Here is a 20,655-nt window from a genome sequence, read left to right on the forward strand (position 1 = left end):
GAATAAGTGAGTTAAAAAGTTGCAAATAGTCATAACTTAGATAACTGAAATTTAAGTGACAGAGTTAAATCCAAATAAATTAAAAATATAACATATTACTGATGTTCTGAATTGAATATATCTTCTAATTCAAATTTTTTCCAATTAAGTATATTCAGATGACTCTTAACAGGTTTTCATGAGAAGACAGACATATTCACAGTTCTTTGGTCAAACAAAAAACTGCTAAAAACTCAAACCAACTTAATTAACTTTGTGAAACTAATAACTGAATCTCAAAAAAAGGAAAACTTTTGTTTTCATAGCCTATTGGGGAAAATAATACTCATTATACAATCTTTTAAATATATAAATTTATTACTATAGTTGGAAACTTTAAAACTCCTTTATCAATATTCATAAATCTAGCAGAAAGTAAATCAGAAGGAAATATCTCATTGAACTGCAGGCTCAATTAACTGGATTTAATGGCATGTGTTATATACCATCTAATAAAAGCAGAATGCATATTTTTAAGCTCACAAGGAATATTCGCTAAGTTATAGCACATTCTGCATAAGATATAGTATTAACAAATAGGAATCATACAAATCATGCTCTCAGGCCACAAAAGAATTAAGCTAGACATTAGTAACAGAGAAAGTGGAAAAGAAATACTTTTAAACAACACACTTCTAATTAACTCCTGGTCAAAAAGTCCTGGGTAAAGTTTAAAATAGTTTGAACTAAGAATAAAATTAATCAAAATTTGGGATTGAATAAAAGGAAGTAGAAAAAAATTTATATTATTAAAAGAATGTGTAAGAGAACAAAGTTCTGGGCCCTCCCTGGTGGTACAGAGGGTTAAGGCATAGCAACTGTGAAGCTGGTTGGAAGCATGGCCTCTGCCATGCAAGTTCAATCCCACTGAGGAGTTGATCTACATGGCGCAGCAGACCCCTCCTGTCTTGCCCACTGCTCCCCTCAGCAGTGTACTTTGTTGACCTGCCTGTTCTGCTCCCCACTCTGTCACTTTGTTACTGGTGAATCCTCTCACTGCTTCTGTACCTCTGACCTGTACCCCAGTTCTGGATGTATAAATAAATAAAATCTTGAAAAACAAAGTACCGGGTCTACTTCTATACAACTACAATGAATTACCACCAATAAACTTCAATGTAATTCTAGAAAACCTATGTAAACTTATTGAAAGCTAAAGACAGAAGAACAGAAAAAGGAAAAATTGGGCAGATTCCATTTTTATTATTATTATTACACTGACTTATAAAGCAATAAATATGGTAGCTGACTGTAATTACAAAGACATGTAAAGCAGTTATGAACTCTAGCTCTAATCCAGATGTATTCACTGGTAAGTTCTATCAAACATTTAAGGAAGAAAATATACTAATTCTTTTAAAATCTTTCCAGAAAACAGAAGCAAAGTACTTCTCAACTCACTTTATATGAGATCAGTGTTATGATCCTAATAAAAAAGCAATTAAGACTTAAGAAGGGAAAATTACAAACCAATATTTCTCATGAACACACATATAAACAACCTCAACAAATTATTAGCCAATTAATTCAACAACATATAAACAGAATTACAAACAATGATTAAATACAATTTATAGCAGGTATGTAAGACATTAGTGAGGTATTTCAACAGTTGGTGTAAGACAATTGATAGAAAACAAGCAAAAGAAAACTCATCTATTATACTAAAGATAAGAAAGCACTATTTCCTCAGTGTTCATTTACAATAAAAATTCTCAGTAACCAAAGAACACATTGGATCTCCTCCTCCTTTAGTATGATAAAGAACATCTCCAAAAAGAACATCCTACAGTTAACATCATAATATGGTGAGAAATGAAAACAATTTTTCAGTAAGATAGGAAGTAGGGCAAAGATTTCCCTATTCACTAAGCCAAGCCTACCTATTCAACACTCTTTCAGAAAAATGATAATACATATTGGAAAGGGTGAAATTAATCTTTTTTTTTAGCAGATGAGAATATTCCTTAAAAGCAACTCCAAAGAATCAACTCAAAACTACTGGATTTAATAAGCAGTCATAGCAAATTTTCAGGATACAAGGTTAAAATATGAAAGTGGCCCTCCCTGGTGGTGCAGCGGGTTAAAGCACAGCACTGAGAATCTAAAAGCCGCATCTGCATGAGTTTGATTCCCGCCTGCCCCGGAGGTGACCACATGGTGTGGCAGACCTCTCCTGACCCGCCCGCTGCTCCCCTCAGCAGTCGATCTGCCTGTTCTGTTCCCCACTCTGTCTCTGGTGAAGCCTCTCACCGCCCCTGAGCCTCTGGCCTGTACCCCAGTTCTGTATGCACAAATAAATAAATCTTTAAAAAAAAAAATATGAAAGTGAACTGCCTTTCTATATAACAAAAATAAATGGAACTTGAAATGAAAAATACCATTGATATTAGTAACAGAAATGAAATAATTTAAATATAAATCTAATAGAACATCTTTAACTTCATTATATGAAGAAAAGCACAAAATTCTGAAGAGAAAAATGAAAAATTTTAAATAAGTTGGAAAATATTCTATATACAGAGATGGGAAGATTCAACATTTTCAAGATATAATAAATTTTTCCCAACTTGGTCTAAAGACCTAACACAATTCTAAACAAAATCCTGTAAGTTTACTTAGATATTCAGGCAACCTCGTTATTTCAAGATACAAGAGTCAAGCGAAATAAGGAAAATAATAAAATGGAAAGATCAACACTTAGTATAAAGCGAAGGTGATTAAGACAGTTGTGTTGGTAAAAAAACAGATTAATGAAACATAATAAAACACCCAAAACTAGATTAAAAAACACAGTGCTAAAGATTTTTGACAAAGATGACAATTCAATGGAGAATGGGGATTTTCTTGCCAAAAAAGTGTCAATCTACACAAAGTCATTACACCTTTCACAAAACTTAACTCAAAATAAGTTAATCTACACAGTTTACACCTTTCATAAACTTAACTCAAAATAGATCACAGACCCAAATATAAAATACAGAACTATAAAACTAGAAGATAAATACAGGTAAAACTTGGATTTGATGATGAATTTTTAGATAGAACATCAAATGCAAGTTTTATGAAAGAAAAATATAGAGAATTTCATTTATAAACAAATACTTCCTCATGGCAGTCACTGTCAACAGTGTAAATAGTACAGCCACTTTGGAAAAACATCTGGTATTTCTTTATAAAACTAAATAAAATATGTATTTTAAAACAAGATCTACATGTTATTTCCTGGTATATCAAGTAAGTTGAAAACTTACACACAAAATCTGCATACGGTTGTAAAAGCATTTAAAAAAATAAGCTGTAAAATTTAGAAATAATCAAGATGTTCTTAATAGGTAATAAATAAAATGTGGTGCATTCAGATAATCTAATATTAAAATTCAGCACTAAGAAGAAATGAACTACCAAGTGAAAGGAGTCAACCTGAACTTACTAAGAGAATTTACTAAGTGAAAGAAGTCAACTTGAAAAGCTACTAGTTGTATCATTCCAACTGTATATTTTGGAAAAGTCACATAACAGGAAGATCAGTGGTCACTGGGTGTTTAGACAGAGGGTTGAATAAATGGAGCATAGGGAAATTTTAAGACAATGAAACTATATTACTCTAACAGGGTTAAAGATGTCATTCCACGAAAGTACAACACAAAGAATGTAAAATGTGGATTTTGTGTGGTGATAATGTACAACTACTAATTCATAAATTATAACAAATGTACCACAGTAATAAGATATGAAGCATAAATGTATTATGCTTCTGAGGAAAATAAGTATAAAGAAAGTTTTGATACTATCTATTAAATTTTTATGACAGCTTAAAATTGCCCAAACAATAAAATCTATTGGTTATCAAAAAAGCAGGAAAATGATACACAATTTAGAGAGATGGAAGACACAACTTGTTCACAGGTTGGGTAATGAGATCATAGACATTCATTTCATTATTGTGCCCTATAATCTAGCATTTATAATCAACATACTTTCAGCCACGAAGTGAAATAAAGAAAACATTTCTATACTCACTATTTGTCTGTGTCCTATTTTCAATTATGCTGTGACTAGAAAGCGGATGATATTTTATATGCATAAAGCACATAGAAAATACTAGTTAATAAATTTACTGTGAATGTGTACATGCAGGCAACACAGTGTAGCAGAAAGGATATTAGTTTTGGGTTTATACCACTTAATTACTATTTTGCTTTTTAATAGTATTGCTAAGTTGAACAATTATATTTAATCTATTCTCTCTGATCTTTAAGAGGAAATACTCATTTTGTGAATAATAAATAACATGTAGAATATATATATATATATATATGGTAGTGTGTATATATACACACACACACACACATATATATATACACACATACACATATATATCATATATATATAAAATCAGTATTGACATGTTGAATATTCATAATAAATGTTAATTACTTTTTTCCCAGCTGTATTCCAAAGATTTTTGTGCATACAGCAAAGAATTTTAAGGCATAGGCTAGACTCAGAATACTTGGATTGAAACCAGTTCTGACCTTTCTGGTTGTAGTAAGACTGTTGTTATGCTTGTTTCTTCATGTGTAAAATGAAGGTTTAAGATGATAGTAGCAGTATTTCCCAAGTTGAAGATTAAATAGCTCATGCTAACTGCTATAGTAAAGTGCTATTATAATTATCATGAAGAGATGTCTTTGGGAAGATTTTTATGTTGAAATTAGTTCTTAAAATTCAACCTATGAGTTAACTCTTACAGAAATATAAGTAATTCATTAGAGTTTTCCTCCTGTTCTGAATCTTGAAAGGCTAAAATTAAAAAATACACTTCTCAATATGAGTCTAATGAGAAAAAAAATGATGACCAAATTAGTGAAGTATTGATCACGATAGTAAAACAATATTGGTATTTAAATCATTTGTGATTTTAATCTAATTAAGCATAAATCTTATTAAAAGTAAGCTTATAGCTTTCAAGCAAATTACAATTTCTTGACAGGCACTAATAAGGTATGATATATACAGTACATAGGTGTATCAAATATATAAATAGCTTCAAGTAAAGGATCAATTCAGATCAAAGTTATTTATCAGAAAAACTCTTAAGTCTTTTAAAAAATAAAAAAGGAGGGCCCTCCCTGGTGGCGCAGCGGGGGTTGAGGCACTGCACTAAGAAGCTTAAGCCACTTCTGCATGAGTTCGATCCCCGCCTGCCCTGGAGGAGTCCACATGGCGGGGCAGACCTCTCCTGACCCACCCGCTGCTCCCCTCAGCAGTGTACTTCGTTGATCTGCCTGTTCTGCTCCCCCTCTGCCTGTCCCTGGTGAATCCTCTCATCCTCCGCATCTCTGGCCTGTACCCCAGTTCTGTATGCATAAATAAATCTTTTAAAAAATAATAAAATAAAATAAAAAAGGAAAATGAAGCACGCTTGATCAGTATGACTCTCACTGAAACTAACTTCATTCCATATATTTTGTTTAGAATATAACTAAGGTTGGCTATTAATGTCTTTGTGTCATAAATTACCTAACTTATTGAATGGAAATAATCTATTAACACATAGGATTACTGTAAAGTCAAATAAAATGCTACAAAAATATGAGCACTTAGAAATTTGTCCCAGAGTTCATATCACTAGACACATATTAGTATTAGCTATATCACAGTTTATCAATTAGTATATAGATAGCATTATATTAATCTATCAGTTAAAGGTATGAAGAGTTGCTAAAAGCTAAAAAATACTCCAAAAATTCTTTCAGAACTGACAAAATCAAAAACAGCTTCCCGTAAGGTTCAACAGGAATTAGAGGACATAATAAGGTTATTAAAAACATTATACTGACCTATAAATTTCAAAACATCCACAATTGATTTTGCCTGTATTTGTAATAAGTTACACTATATTAAATTATTAACGACTAACGATTAACATTTATTCATTCAACATTCAAACTGCAGATCAAAAATACATGAATAATTTCACTATACTTCTTTTTTTTTTAAAAAAGGCTATATTAATTGTTGTTTTCATAAATCTGATCTCAATTAAAACAATCCCATCATCTGAGATAGTTAAATCCCTATGTACAGATGTAGCACAGAAGCAGAAACTTGAAATTACTAAACTTAAAAATATTCAACTTAAGTATTAAAGGGCATAGCAAAGCACTCTTAAGTCCAATTTAAAAATAACACCAAATGAAGTCTTTTTGATATTTTTACATGCTTAACATTTAAGAGAAGCAACAGGCTTTCAGAGTCACAACTGGCTCTACATATCTAGTATTTTATTTAAGTCACCTACCATTATAGTAAAAATTAAATTAATATCTTAAGGGAAACTCCTGATTTGCCACATAAAGAACAACTGACAACACATCTCACATATTTATACTGAACAGTAACTAGGATTCTTAAAATAATGTTGACTGAGATTTTCCTTTCTCATAATCTAAGTTTATATTATATAACACTGCTTGAAAACTTTCTGGATACCTAGGGTTGCTAAAATAAGAGACTCAAATACACAATACTATAAATGTACCTAATTTGGGAACTAGTTAATAAAAATTAAAGTTAATTCACTCTGGCCTACTCATTTCAAGCAAGAACAAAACACTACATATTTTTCCACAACATTAAGCTTACATTAAAATTTAATTAATACATATGTGGTAACTTCCTGTTGCCATAGAATGGGAAAGCCAAATCAATTTTATAAAACAAAATTACAATCCCTTATTCATTTAACACTAATAAAAATAAAGGTACTTTTTAGCAACTACACATTTTGCATACTATAAATATGCTTAAACTTTCAAAGATTATATGATTTTGCATATTACCATAAAACACTAATAAATATAGAAACTGAAATTATTGACTAAGATTTACCAGAGTATATTTATGATTAATTGGTTGATGTCTTCTCCCTTTTTTCCCATACCAGAGACGAGACATTTCCTTTCCAGGGCAAATTAAGTTACATCAAATCTCGTAAGAACTGCTTGAAAAATCATTCTTCCTCTGTCAAAGATAAATTTTCAGCACAAGAGCCTTACTACAGTGACAAAATAGTTTGCTAGAGACAAAGATTTGATTGACAAGGCAGGGAGCTAATCACTAAGTAGTATCCACTGCAAAGAATGTCCTGAATGGAGACTGTAAAGCTAGGGAGGGAAGAGAGGGCTTCCCATGTTTAAGTTTGGTTGCACTGCACCCAAATGTGCTAAGAAAGGGCTCCAAAGTTTAAAGACACAGAGCATGTATTTCCAAACAGCAGTAAACAGAAGAAATGTACTAAAAATAATTCAGTCATAAAAAAGTAATAGTTTCCAGAGTCCCTTCCAAATTACACAAATGATTTCAATTTACATTTTACTATTTGCTGATAGTTATAAAATTCTGGTTTTTTAATTTACATATAAGGTTTCTATAAAATGCCACCTTTTATATCAGCAGTTTTTAAGCAAAAAGAGAACCCTTCATCTTTCAAACTTCATAGAAAGAGTATGTAAAAATAAAGCTAATCTATTATAAATAAGTCTTATACAAATATTCAAAACAATCTATTTCACTATTATATTTCTGTATTATAGTTATAAACTGTAATTATTGAAGCTCAGTTTCACTAGTATACCAATGCCACAGCAGTACAACTATTTCTTCCATTTTATGGTAAACCTGTTCCTTCCCCTTTACCCGTGTGAATACTCAATGCCTCTTGACACATATACCACCTTCTGGTACACACAACACTATGCCCCAACCCCATCTCCTTCTACCACTGTGCATACACAGGACACCCTCCACCCCACAGTAAACATCCTCTTACATACACCAGTCATCCCCCTGACTTACCATCTATACCCACCACACTGACCCTAAGATTCCTCCTCCCAACAGTCCCTTATAAGCAAGTCATCACCCATTTCCATCCTGGCCTTCCTACACTCAGTCCCATTACCATACACTGTATTGTGGTCACAGGCCTCTCCCCCTGAACAACTTCACTCCCTCTACACAGACCAACATTATTCAATTTGGTGGTAGTGCAGTATTATCATTTCCAGCCATATTTTCTAAAATTAAATGTATGTATGCCAAAATCTGATTTAAATGAGATTTTCGACACACACACACACACACACACTCCCCCGTGCAGAGGATAGCTTAGTCTATTTTGTTGGTTGCCTACTTTATATCCATCCCCACATTTTTTTCGTAAGACAGCTTGATCTAAGCAGATCTAAACCAGTGGCTTTCAGATCAAACCAACAGTCATATCAACATTAGTTAAAACACAGACCACTGGACTCCAAAACCAGTTTCTGATCAAGCATACTAGATAGGGACTGAGACTGTGTATTTAAAAATTTCTATATGTGCCTAATGAGAGGGGGGCCACACTTTGAGAAACAACTGGTTTAAACTATTTTCTTGTGGTTTTCTATTTCTTGAAGTCAAATGCTTCCTTACTGATATACAAAACAGAAAACAGATATAAAAGCTACTACATCTCCTGCCTACCTGTACTTTATTCGGTGTCTACTTTCTCTATGAATTGGGATTAGTCCACTAGAAGTAATAATATACAATATTTAAAGTAACATTTTAGAATTTTAATATTTAAATCATAAAATAACCAGCATTCACCCATCTAGTCTCTTCTCATTTAAAGGATATTAAAACTATATTTTGAAATTCCAAATAGACTTTTGAATTGTTAAGGGAAATTTCATAGTCCTTATCTTTTGGCTGTAAGTGAGAGAGAATACTACCAAGAATGTAAAGCATTAGTTAAAAACTTTGCTGAGGTAGGTAACATCCTAACTTAGCATCATTAATATTCAAAAGAGACCATATTGGGGCATGTTTATGGAGCCAAATACTAAAAGAAAATACGTGAATGATGGAATTAGAATACTACAATAAAGCATAATAGCTATAATGATGCTGTATTTTTACTTGAAAAATTGCTTAGAGGGCAGAGCTTATGCAAAGTAATAATAATAATGAAGGTAGAGAAAACATGGAAAGATGGATATGGATATGTTTATAGTATACATTGTGGTGGTTGCATAGATGGATAGTTATCTCCAAACTCATCAAGTCATAGACACTAAATCCACAGCTTTCTGTACATATTATAATAAAGTTGTTTATAGGCTCTCCCTGGTGGCACAACAGGTTAAAGTGCAGCACTATGAAGCTGCTTGCAGCCACTGCAGCAGGAAGTTGGATCCCCCTCTAGGGAGGGGACCCACATGGCCTACCAGACCTCTCCTGTCTTTCCCACTGCTCGCCTCATCAGTGTATTTCAGTACATCTGCCTGTTCTGCTCCCCACTCTGTCTCTGGTGAATCCTCTCACCCCCTGCACCTCTGGCCTGTAACCATATTCTGTATGCATAAATAAAATAAATCTTAAAAAAAAACAATTATAGTAATATTATATAAGGCAGTATATATAACTATAAGTTCTAATTGTTTTTAAAGCTTTGATTCTAACTTTTTCAGATATATTAATTTCTCTAGGAACGATGATCACTTGAGCAATGTAGAAAGAAGGATGCTGTTCTTTAATTGCCTTTACCTGAGGAATGTGACCTTTTTTACTGACTTAGACATAGACGTTTAATAATTATAATCATTATTTTCAAATCTATGGTCTAATTCCACTGGAAAGAAATTTCCCAATTCCTTACTTTACTGAAAATACCACAAACCACTTTCCCACCCAACTGAGAAACGTCACCAAGTTGTCCCTAAATCCTGTCTCTATTCCACTATACTTTGAACTATTGCTACCTTAGTATAGGTACACATCTTTAATCACTTGGGTTATTATAAAAGTCTCCTAAAGCTAACTTGAAACTCATGGAGGTTATTTTACGTATGCAAAAAAACCAATCACTCCAAATAAAATATATTCTACATAAAGTTCCTTCTTGCCCCTATTCCCTCCCCCTTCACCTACAGAAAAAATTATTCTGATGAACTTTTGAATGGTTTTTGTCCTTTTGAAATTCATATAATGGCATTATACAGTGCAAGCTTATGTCAGCTTGGCATTTTTTATTAAACATTTTATCTATGAGGACATCCATGCTGTTTGAAATTTTTTGACAATTCCAAAATTTATTTTTCCATTTTCCTGCTGAGGGTCATTCAAGTTGTTCCCAGTTTGATGTTGAGTATTAAAAGAACCCCAGTATGTTAACTCTTTCTCTTGTTATAATGGCATTACATTAGAAACTGATGCTGTGTATACTACACAGAATGGACACAGAAACATTCAAAATCAGGTTCACATTTTAAACAAAAGACATATCATGTATACCTTTAATCATTATACATGTTAAAGACATGGACAAAATAATCCATATCACATAAACTATGAACATTATCACCACATGAATAATACAACTTGATCCCATTTATCATCACATTTTAGCATCTGCTCTGTATTTTCTAACATTTCAAGAAGAGATTAATCCAGGCAATAATAAAATAGAAGTCAGCATCCTATTAATCCCATAAGGGTGCAAATTCTATATAATATTAAAATTTGTATCTAAGAGGGGCTATAAAAGTTGTTTAATATTAATCTAGCCATTTAGACAGGCTCAATAAACTGGAGTAAATAAAATTTTTGCTACTTTGTAAAATTTGTATCAGTTTATTTCCCTAGTATTATTACTGCTGAGATCAAGTCAAGGTAATCACTGAGTATAGATTTAGAAGAAAGTGCTAATCTCTTTAATTTGTTAAGTGACTACAACACCTCCTAGATATGTAAGTTATCTAAATGACTTATATTTAAAATTAATTCAATATAAAATGTTTTATGAAAATTAGGATAACAGCAATTAATATTATTCTAAAAAGCACTGAAAACTCCATTTTATTGTTAATAGGTTGTTTCACTAGTATTAAAAACCAAAAGAAGAATGATTAATAATAAACCAGTTACTAATCAGCATTATTCAAACATACAGCTATACATGGATTGTAAACCTGAATCTTTGTACAAAGATCAACTGTACTTTTTTTTTACTACCATAGAGGATAATTTCATACAAAGTAAAAATGAGATTTACACATTTCTTTTTTCTTACCTCCCATTCTCTGGCTGCTGCTTCATTAGTAGAATCTTCATTTGTTTCAGACTCTTCAATCTTTTTTACTACTATGAATCCAGGTTCTCTAGTATATTCACCAGTATCCTCTGCATATATTTCTGGACTCCACTGAATAAAGAAGGCATACAAGTGCTCCGTTCTGTTAGAATAAGTAACTATTAGTAATACACCTGGTATTCTTCTAAATTTTAGTAATTTTAGTTAAGTAAAGTCAATTTACAACACTGCTTATATTTTAGGGGTATAAATTCACACTTCTTCAAATACCATATCCAACACCAAAGTGCCATTAACCCTCCAAAGAGTTTACTGAGGCCCCTTCCTCCTCTGCTTCCCTCTGCATTCCAACACCACCTCCCCTCCCCACCACCCCCCAGCAACGAGGTAGCTTCAATTCTACAGTGTGATGCCCAGGGCTTGCTTATAGACCCAGTATTCTGTAGTGCTAGCTATAATAACAAAATTATTTTTGTTAGGTGTCTTGATAAACTTGAAAACTTACCACTCAATACACTATGTCGTCTTTTGATTTAAAAGGATAGCACAAAAGGGTACTACCAAAATATAATAACTTCAAGAAATTATTTGGCTCTGTATATAAGAAACTGCATAAAGATTTTCTTTTGGCATGGCTGAGATACTTTGGCATGGCTGAGATACTTTGACTGGCTGAGATACTGTCCACAGTAATAATGGCTTTTCTTTAGAAAGAAGTGAGAGAAAAGGGAATTGAACCTGCAATTCTGACCTCACTCACACCTGACAATGAAAAAAATACATGTAAATAACGTATTAGCTGCTTATTTTGAAACCTGTACACTGTATGGGTATTTTCCAAATAATAGAAATTTAATGTTTTTAACTTTTAAAAAATAATAAGTGTATTATTTGTTGAAGGACTATTTTCTTTTTTAAGTATCTTACTCTCCTTTTCAGTTTACTATTGTAAAGTTTATTGTAGCAAAAAAATATGGAACCACTCATAAATGTATGTGCGAATCAAAAATACATTTCAAATCTCTGTTTTATTTCACAGACTAATGGAAAATTCACAATAAAATTCTCAAATAACATATGCCAATCAATAATAGTGGTTCTAGAATTTATTTTCTTTAAGTATCTTTTCTTGTGTGGCAGCTAAAATAATATTAAAAGGATATTAAAATTCACCTTTGATATTGTTTACTTCCAAAACAGCAACTTTTATTAATTAAAATGTATACAATAAAGTTCAAAATCCCATAAAACTATTTTTAATAAACATTAGCCAAAGTGCAAGGAACAATATTAAAACAGAAAATTCCATGTACAAATGAAATAAACCTAAGAGTTATCAGAAAATCAAATTCCGTGTGTCATTTTTAACTAAAGATTAAACATGGTTGATTTTTTTTAAGCAGTCATAAAAACAGCATAGGCAAATCTGAATATCTGGCTCTTTCAGTAACTCATTACTTATGCAGAACACATTGTTTTAAAATTAATACTTTGTTGAATACACACATTGAAATGTATTTTGGGGTAGGCTAGAAAATTTTATCATTATGTTCTTGAAAATGGTGTTCTTTATAGAAGTATATACACTCTGAAAGAGGTACAGACACTTCGTTCCAAAAAAAAGTCAGTATTTATAATACAGTAGTGACAGATATCCTTCACAACCTAGTTAAAGTTAATGAAAATTTTATTACGTTGGAGATGAAGAATATTTTGAAGAGCACATTCTTTTAGTGGCTAATTTAATGTGTTTATAGCAAGAATTCAAGTGGAAATTAAAAAAAAAAAAACTAGTCAATATCATTTTAGGAAGTATTCTCTCATTTCAATACCAGCTTTGGGCAACTTAGACATTTTTATACTTTATGACATATGTAATTCTATTTCTGAATGGGTGAGGATATATCTCCCCCCTCCCTTTTTTTTTTTTTTTTTTAGTAAAACAAAAAAAGTTCTTTAGTAAAAGCAGAGACTAGGGAATTCCATAACACATCTTGACCACATTATTCTCAGATTTGATATGAGGGAACAATACATATGGAAAAAATCCACTAAATACTATACACATTAATTACCTTAAGGAAGGAGTCCCATCAGTTAATATTTGATTAACCTTACTGCTTTTAGACATTTTAAGCAAGTTTGTTACTGAAAGTAAGCATCCACTTGCAATCTTTGTACTAATCTAACAGTAAAGTTAAAATGAGGTAACTTGAAAATAATAAAGTAGAAACTAAATGATTCTGAATAAATTTAATGTTAGATTTTAATCAGAAGTATGCTTCAAAGGTGTTTTGCCACCGGTGTTAAATGATATGCAAAATAATTTAAATTTAAGAAATCTTAATACAATTTTTTTGTTGTTTTACCTTTCTTGTGGTACAGCAAACCAATATTCATGTTTCTTATCTCTCTGTGCATATTGTTGCATTGTTGCACTTGCTTGAGATACAAATGTTTTCCTCATTGGTTTTCCAATTCTGAGACATAAGAACTTATGTAATCGATGCCTTTTCTTTTCTTTTAAAAGTGTAGGACCTAAAATTGAGATGCAAACTACATTTATTCAATTCCATAGACTATGCTTAAGTAATGCAAGTTAGGTAATGTTTACCTTCAAATTTCTTACAAACTACTTACACAATAAAATTTCAATTTAGTAAAATAAACCTGAGGTGAATTCAGGTTCACTCAGGTGAATTTGTATTATTTTCCATCAAAGGTAAAGTGACAAACACAAGTTCTAATGAGCTAACAAATTGTAAAATGAATTTATGTCTAAGGGTATCAGCAAACAACATGAATGTTTCAAGAACACTTCTATTTTTAACAACCATACCAGAGTAATTATATATAATTATATATTCATATATAAGTTTCTCTACATTCTCTATCAACCTTTTATAATAACATATAAATAAGCTGATAGAATGTTTAAGGATTTGCTTTGTTACAAAAAATTATTTTTAAAATTCTGAAGTTTTTACAAGCAATGAATTGGTGTGAAAAACAACAAACAATATATTACATTTGGCCACCTGTTTAAGCAGTTTATCAAGTCCAAATTATCTTTAACTCTTCCAACTCAGATAATGATAAATGGTATTGACTGCTTGACAGGATGGTTGAACTCAAGACTGCACACTACCAGCTTTCACAGGTAGCATACCGTGGAAGAAAAAGCACTGAGTTATGGTCAGGAGACCTGTGAACCAGTCAAGTCTCTTTTATTCTATGTAGTAATATGTAAGGAATACATAATCTAGCTTAGTCCCATTTCAAATCTGGTTAAAGTGGAGCTTTTACCATTCTTTCTACATAATCTAGCTTTATATTTTGTTACAGTTTTATTATAAGGTCACTATAGATCAGAAATATAGAATATGTTTCTGTCATAGACGCTCATGCTATTTAAAATTACTTAAAACTAATTCTCACCTTTCCTGTTCCAACCCCAACCCCTACAATAGAAAACTAATATAAGTAATCTAGGGATCCCTATCTATAAACATCTACTATTTTTTTTTTTCCTTTTAGTGCTTTGCTATAATGTAAGACCTCTACCATCAAGCTCTGTATCACCCCCACCCCCCAAATAACACATAATTCAAAGTAGTCTACCATATTAGCTGGTTAAACAATCACTTAATTTTATCTTTTTCAAAGACTTAAAGATGTATGGCAAAGATATCAAGCAAAGAAATTCACAATGGTATTATTTACAACACCAAAGATAGAAAACAGCTTAACAATCTGAATTGTTAATAACAACTGTTTTGGGCCTCCCTGATGGCCTATGGGTAAGTTTCAGCACTATCACAGGTAAGGCTTGAGTTCAATCTCTGGCCAAGTGTTAACCTACATATTGTACAGCAGACCTCTCCTGTTTCACTTGCTGCTCCCCTTAACAGTGTATTTTAGTGATGTTGCCTGTTCTGTCCTCACTCTGCCGTTGGTGGAGTCTTTCACCCCTCACACCTCTGGCTTATACCAGTGATCTTCTATGTTTATAAATTAAAAACAAACAAAACTGTCTTCACAATATGGAAATGCTTAAATTACAGGGGCCTTTAAAAATCATGTTTTCAAAAAACTATAATGACATAGTAAAATGTCCATGGCATAAAATATTAAGTGAAAAAAGCAGGATATAATATCACATACAGTGTAAACTTTATTTTATATAAAAATACATGTGTACTGAATTACAAGTGATTTCTATAAATTTACTAAAAACTATACTGGGCAAATTTTATAATGAATATTCATTAACTATGAATAAGGAAAAAATGCTATAGGATAGTCTATCATTTTAGACCTCCTTTAATATCTACTTAATATAATCCCTTAGGTCCTGAATATGTCAAATAAATGATAGAAAGAAAACTGTCTTTTAAGAACTGAACCAAATCCTGTGCATTCTCTATTGGTGAGAATGTAAAATAGTTGCAGCCATTGTGCAAAACAATTTGGTGGTATCTCAAAAAATTAAACATATAACCACCAACAAATTCACTTGGAGATATATAGCCAAAGGATCTGAAAGGGAAGACTGGGTCAGATATTTGCAATCCATTGTTAAAAGCAGCATTATTCACAATAGCCAAAAGGCAAAAAAATAAAATAAAATAAAAACCAAAACAAACAAACAAACAAAAAAACAAATGTCTAAAACCAAGGAACAGATAAAATGTCATTTATTTCTACTGGTACAGTATGGTATAATATAATGGGTTACCATTCAACTTTGAAAAGGGGGAAAATCCTGACACATGCTACAACCTACATGAAACTTGAGAGCATTATGCTAAAAGAAACGTCACTTCTAAATTGACAAGTGATGCATGATTCCACTTATGTGGCATATCTAGGATAGTGAAAATCAGAGACAAAAAGTAGGATGGTGATTTCCAGAGTTAGGAGGAGGAGAATGGGAGTTATTGTTTGATGGTACAGAATTCCAGTTTGAGAATATGAAAAACTTCTAAAACTGGATGGTGGTGATGATTATACAACAATATGAATATATATAACAGCAGTGAATTTTACATTTAAAAGTAGTCAAATGGCAAGTTTATTTATATTTTAACAATAAAAATTATTGGAAGCTTATTTAGAGGTTCTAGTAGTTACTCATATACCCTTGACCACAGAACAGTCAGCTTCTATTTAGAAATGCCGGCTGTCTTCAACCGAGCTTGCAGTTTCAGGAGAGATGAATGAGGAATGTTGAGGGAGGTAGGCCAGATTAGCCAAATCAACCCTGGCATTCAATGAGGTGAATATGTCATGACCAGATCACCCTCATATCCAATAAAAAATTTTTGAATGAAAACTTCATATGTAAATTGAACTAATCTTTACCCAATATTCTTACAGAATATAAGAATATTACCTAAGATATCTGAGCATTACCTCACTTAATCCAGAATGTATTAATAAAGGCATAGCATATTATGAATAAAAGGTAGGCTATAATAATAATTTTCATAAATAAATAGTACAAAGAAGAGAAGGAAGTCACATTTTATCTTGTTACTTTTAAAGGCAAACACTTAATTTTAGACAATGAATACTTGGAAAAGCTATAGAAATCAATTTTTATCTAATTAAACTTTTCTAAAATGATGGGATTACAAGTTTAGAATTATAAATTATAATTAGGGTATTATATATGCAAACAAAAAGTAAGACATGTTTAATGAGGTAACAGATCAAAAGCTGAAAGAAAAGGAAAAATAAAAGGTAGTACAGAGCTTATAGGTATATTGAGGCTCTTCCAAAAGGACAGAATCAGTAGTCAGGAGTGTGTGAACATGGTAGAAAAGATGTGTGCAACCCACTGTGGAGTACAAAAGTAAAGACATTAGAATCCAGAGAATATATACTTACCCCAAGGGAAACGTCAGTCAAGGGTCAACATAATATTTCAGTGACCTAAAGCCTTTTGAGTGAGCAGAAGAAAAGGGAAACATGCACTAAGATGCACTAACTTTACATACTCTATCCCTCTTACCTTCTCTATCTGCAGATGCTATTTTATGCTTAATTTCTTTTTGTGACACCTGTTGAATATTTTCCCTTTGTTGTTTAGTTTGTTGCATAGTATGAGTTTTCCAGAGTTTCCGTAGCTCTTCTACCTCTGTCTCTGAGTCCTGATTTTGATCCTTTCCTTGTTTGGCTTTGTGGACAGTTAGCTTTTGTTTAAATTCTGCTGCTTCTCTACAAGGCATATTTTCTTGTATAGCCTCTTGCTGTGGTGAATTCTCCTTAATATCCTGGTCTGTGTTACCTTTTGTACTTGTACTTCTTTCTTTCAGGTTTGATATTTCTTGTAAATTTTCTGTAGCCTGACCTCCTTCCTTAGTGGCCACTTCAAGATTATTTACATCAGTTTTTTGAGGAACAGTTCCACCTTCATTTGTGGACTGTCCAGAAGAGGATTTTAAGTGATTAGGCATACCAGAAGACTCTGGTATAACCGCCAAACATTCTATTTCAGTCTGATTGACAGTTTTCACAGATTCTGATGACGCACCAGATGATTTATCTTGTCGCAGCTCATCTGAAGAGATAAGCTCCTCTCGAATAGGGGAGAGTTCTGATTCAGTGAACACATCTTCAGAGAGAGACTCCTCTGTGCTCCTAGGAGCAGTGCTGGCACTATCATTACCTGCATCACGGATTCTTGAGTCTATTTCATCAGTATTACTTCTCGTAATTTTCTTTAAATGGCAGAAGTCCTTTCCTGAAATCTGAGCTAGCTCTCTGTTAGCAAATAAAATTAAAAGTTATTAGACTTTCAAAACTGTTTAATTGCTCATATTTTCCCACAAAACAATGAATATCAATAAAAAGATTTTTCTCAAAGGATATAACATCTTTCTTTCAACAGCATATCAAAATCTGACTTACTCTTATAAGCCAACTAAGTGAAAATTTTGTACCAATTGTTTAAGATCTGGGGAACATAAATGTAAGATTTCAAGTAATGTACTTGAACAGTAAGTTGATGACATTAAATTTTGGGTGAAAATATAATTCTAAACTAAAATTTAGTCATTGTCAGGAAAATGAAAAAGATGCTTACATAAAATCTGATAAAATTTTAAAATGCCCCTCATAAAGAACAAATACACTGATATTACACATAGGTATGTATGTGTGTACACACATACATATACACTCCCCCACACACTTATTTATTTCTAAACAGATATTAAACTGAAACATATGTCTAAAATGTAAAGCTGAAAATCAACCTGAACAGAACTGAAATAAAAATACTGAAAGAAGTTCTCCAGGCTACCATAACAACTCTTAATAACAGCTCTGAGAGAATTTGTCAGTGAAAGAGCTAAGATTTTAGATAGTTCAATGTTTCATAATTACATGTAGATCTCCATATATTAAAGCAATTGTAAGCACTTATGTTAAAAATTAGCTAGTTTAAGTTCTGGGAGCTCTGCAGGAAAATATCTATAGCATAAAATACAATTCAGCAACTTAAAATGATAGTTAAAGTAGTCTGTGATAAATAGAAACTACATGAATTTCTACTAGGAAAAATATTAACAATGCAAGTTTGAAAATAAAAAAAAAGCCTGAATTGCAAGTTAAGAAAAATACTTGGCTATCTGGGAATGATGAAGTTATGTAACTCTTCCACTTTTTGGTCATTTAAATTTTTTTTATAATGAATACATACAATTTTCATAACTATGATAGGTAAAATTTACTTAAAAAATATGGATTATTTGAATTACTATTCATATTTCTGCCTGCCTGCCCTCTAGTCACCTCAAAACCCAGCATTTACTTTGTACTATCAAATGTATAATAATGCCATCTACTGGTGAGATACTAAAAAAGCATATATAACATAGAACTTGGCAATAGTTTTGATAAAGTATCTGTATGTTTAGTAAGATCCTTAGGTATGAGATAAAAGCTAACATACTTAACAGTTAGAGTTATAGTTATTTTTAAAGCTAGCAAACCTGACAAGAAGTGCTATAACCCACAGTTATAGTTAACTATATAACCTATACTTAATAGCCTTCAGTGTTAATATGCTGAAAGCCTACATGTTACTTATGCCAACGATGCAGTTATTGTTTATGGTTCCAGAAAAGTATCTTTAAAATCAAGTTCCAGCAGCATAATATAGAAGAAAATTAGTCAAATTTTATAAATCACTTTTGCCATCATGACATTTCTCTGCAAAACCACCTGCTTTATCTGATTTGTTTCCAAAGACAGTTTTTAATCAAATAGTATTTCTTTTGGGAAGAAATTTTTTAAATGTTTGTATCACCTGCGTGATCTTTCCAGGTGATATTCTAAATGATAGAACAGTGATTTCCAAATGGAGGAGTCCTATAGTATCCTTGGAAAATGCTTCAGCATAAGAGAACCCCAAAACATAATGCAATGGAAAAGAAGGGCAAAAGAAAGTCAATCTTAGCAATGGCCAACTATATATACGTATATGTATAACTTTTTTTCTCTTTTAATCTTTCACTCTACTCTTTCCTTATGCCTCCACCAAACCCAATAACCCTTACTTTTGAAACTGATATTGGATGATGATTTTAAAGTAAACAACATTATGTCGTAGAAATTATCTACACCTCTAAAGATGGGCTCAAAGCCAAAGTAATATCTATTGGATGAAGGTATAATGGAGACTTTGAAAACGTGATTTTGTTCTACCACAGACAATCGAACAATTCAGCTAGTCTACCACAGAAACAAAAATAACTGGCTTCTTTTATCCTATGATGAATATAGTTTTGTTCTACAAGGGTTAATTTTAAAATAACTCTATAGGACAATAAAAGGATACAGATCTCAATATTTATGAAAGAAGTTTTTAAAGGTTATGAAAGATGGAGTTCTTTTTATTGCACATCTCTCTAATTCCTTTCATTGAATACTTATCTTTCACTGCCTTTTATTTCTTATCCCTTTTAGCCCTTTCTGGTCTTTCCTTTGCTGAAAAACATTACTTTCAAAGGCCCTACCAACTTGTACATAGTTTCAAACCTGATCTCTGTATCATAGAATACCCCAGACAGTATATTCCAAGGTTAACTATTTGAATTTGTACAATTTGTGGTGTCTTCTCCCTTCTATAATTTTTCTGAGGGAGAAGAGTCCTGGCATATAAATCAAGAAATAAAAAGAAGAGCCAATGCTGTGGCTATAGCAATGTAAGGTCTTTGCCTGTGTGGCCTCCCTCAAAATCACACATCCAATCCTTTAGAAACTTCTGAAGAAAATTTAAAGAGTTACCTTTGATCACTTATGTTACATAAAATTATTCAGAGAACTACCTTACATTTTGATGCTTTATCTTAATGCCTAAAAATTATTAATATTGCATTAAATGAGTATGGTAGGTTAATTTACAAATGTAAATCAAAAACATTTGAAAAATTACTCTAGGTACATTGGTAATATCTTTTCAA

General features: G+C 31.9%; 1 protein-coding gene across 7 annotated transcripts in view; it reads right to left on the reverse strand.

Annotated features, from left to right (window-relative positions):
• Positions 1–20,655, reverse strand: part of OXR1 (oxidation resistance 1) — a 340,255-nt gene that overhangs the window by 16,385 nt on the left and 303,215 nt on the right. For 5 of the 7 annotated variants that reach the window (XM_004679659.2, XM_004679660.2, XM_012723003.1 and 2 more), the window contains 3 exons: positions 17,199–17,950; positions 13,552–13,720; positions 11,162–11,324 (listed from right to left, as the gene is read on the reverse strand). In XM_004679659.2, the coding sequence (XP_004679716.2) occupies positions 11,162–11,324; positions 13,552–13,720; positions 17,199–17,950 (1,084 nt within the window). Of the gene's footprint in view, positions 1–6,936; positions 7,229–11,161; positions 11,325–13,551; positions 13,721–17,198; positions 17,951–20,655 lie in introns of those variants that run through there. The other 2 variants (XM_004679662.2, XM_004679661.2) reach the window with 2 other exon arrangements.

Source organism: Condylura cristata, unplaced genomic scaffold (genome assembly GCF_000260355.1).
Source record: "Condylura cristata isolate star-nosed mole 26May11 unplaced genomic scaffold, ConCri1.0 scaffold00009, whole genome shotgun sequence".
Lineage (NCBI taxonomy): Eukaryota > Metazoa > Chordata > Mammalia > Eulipotyphla > Talpidae > Condylura > Condylura cristata.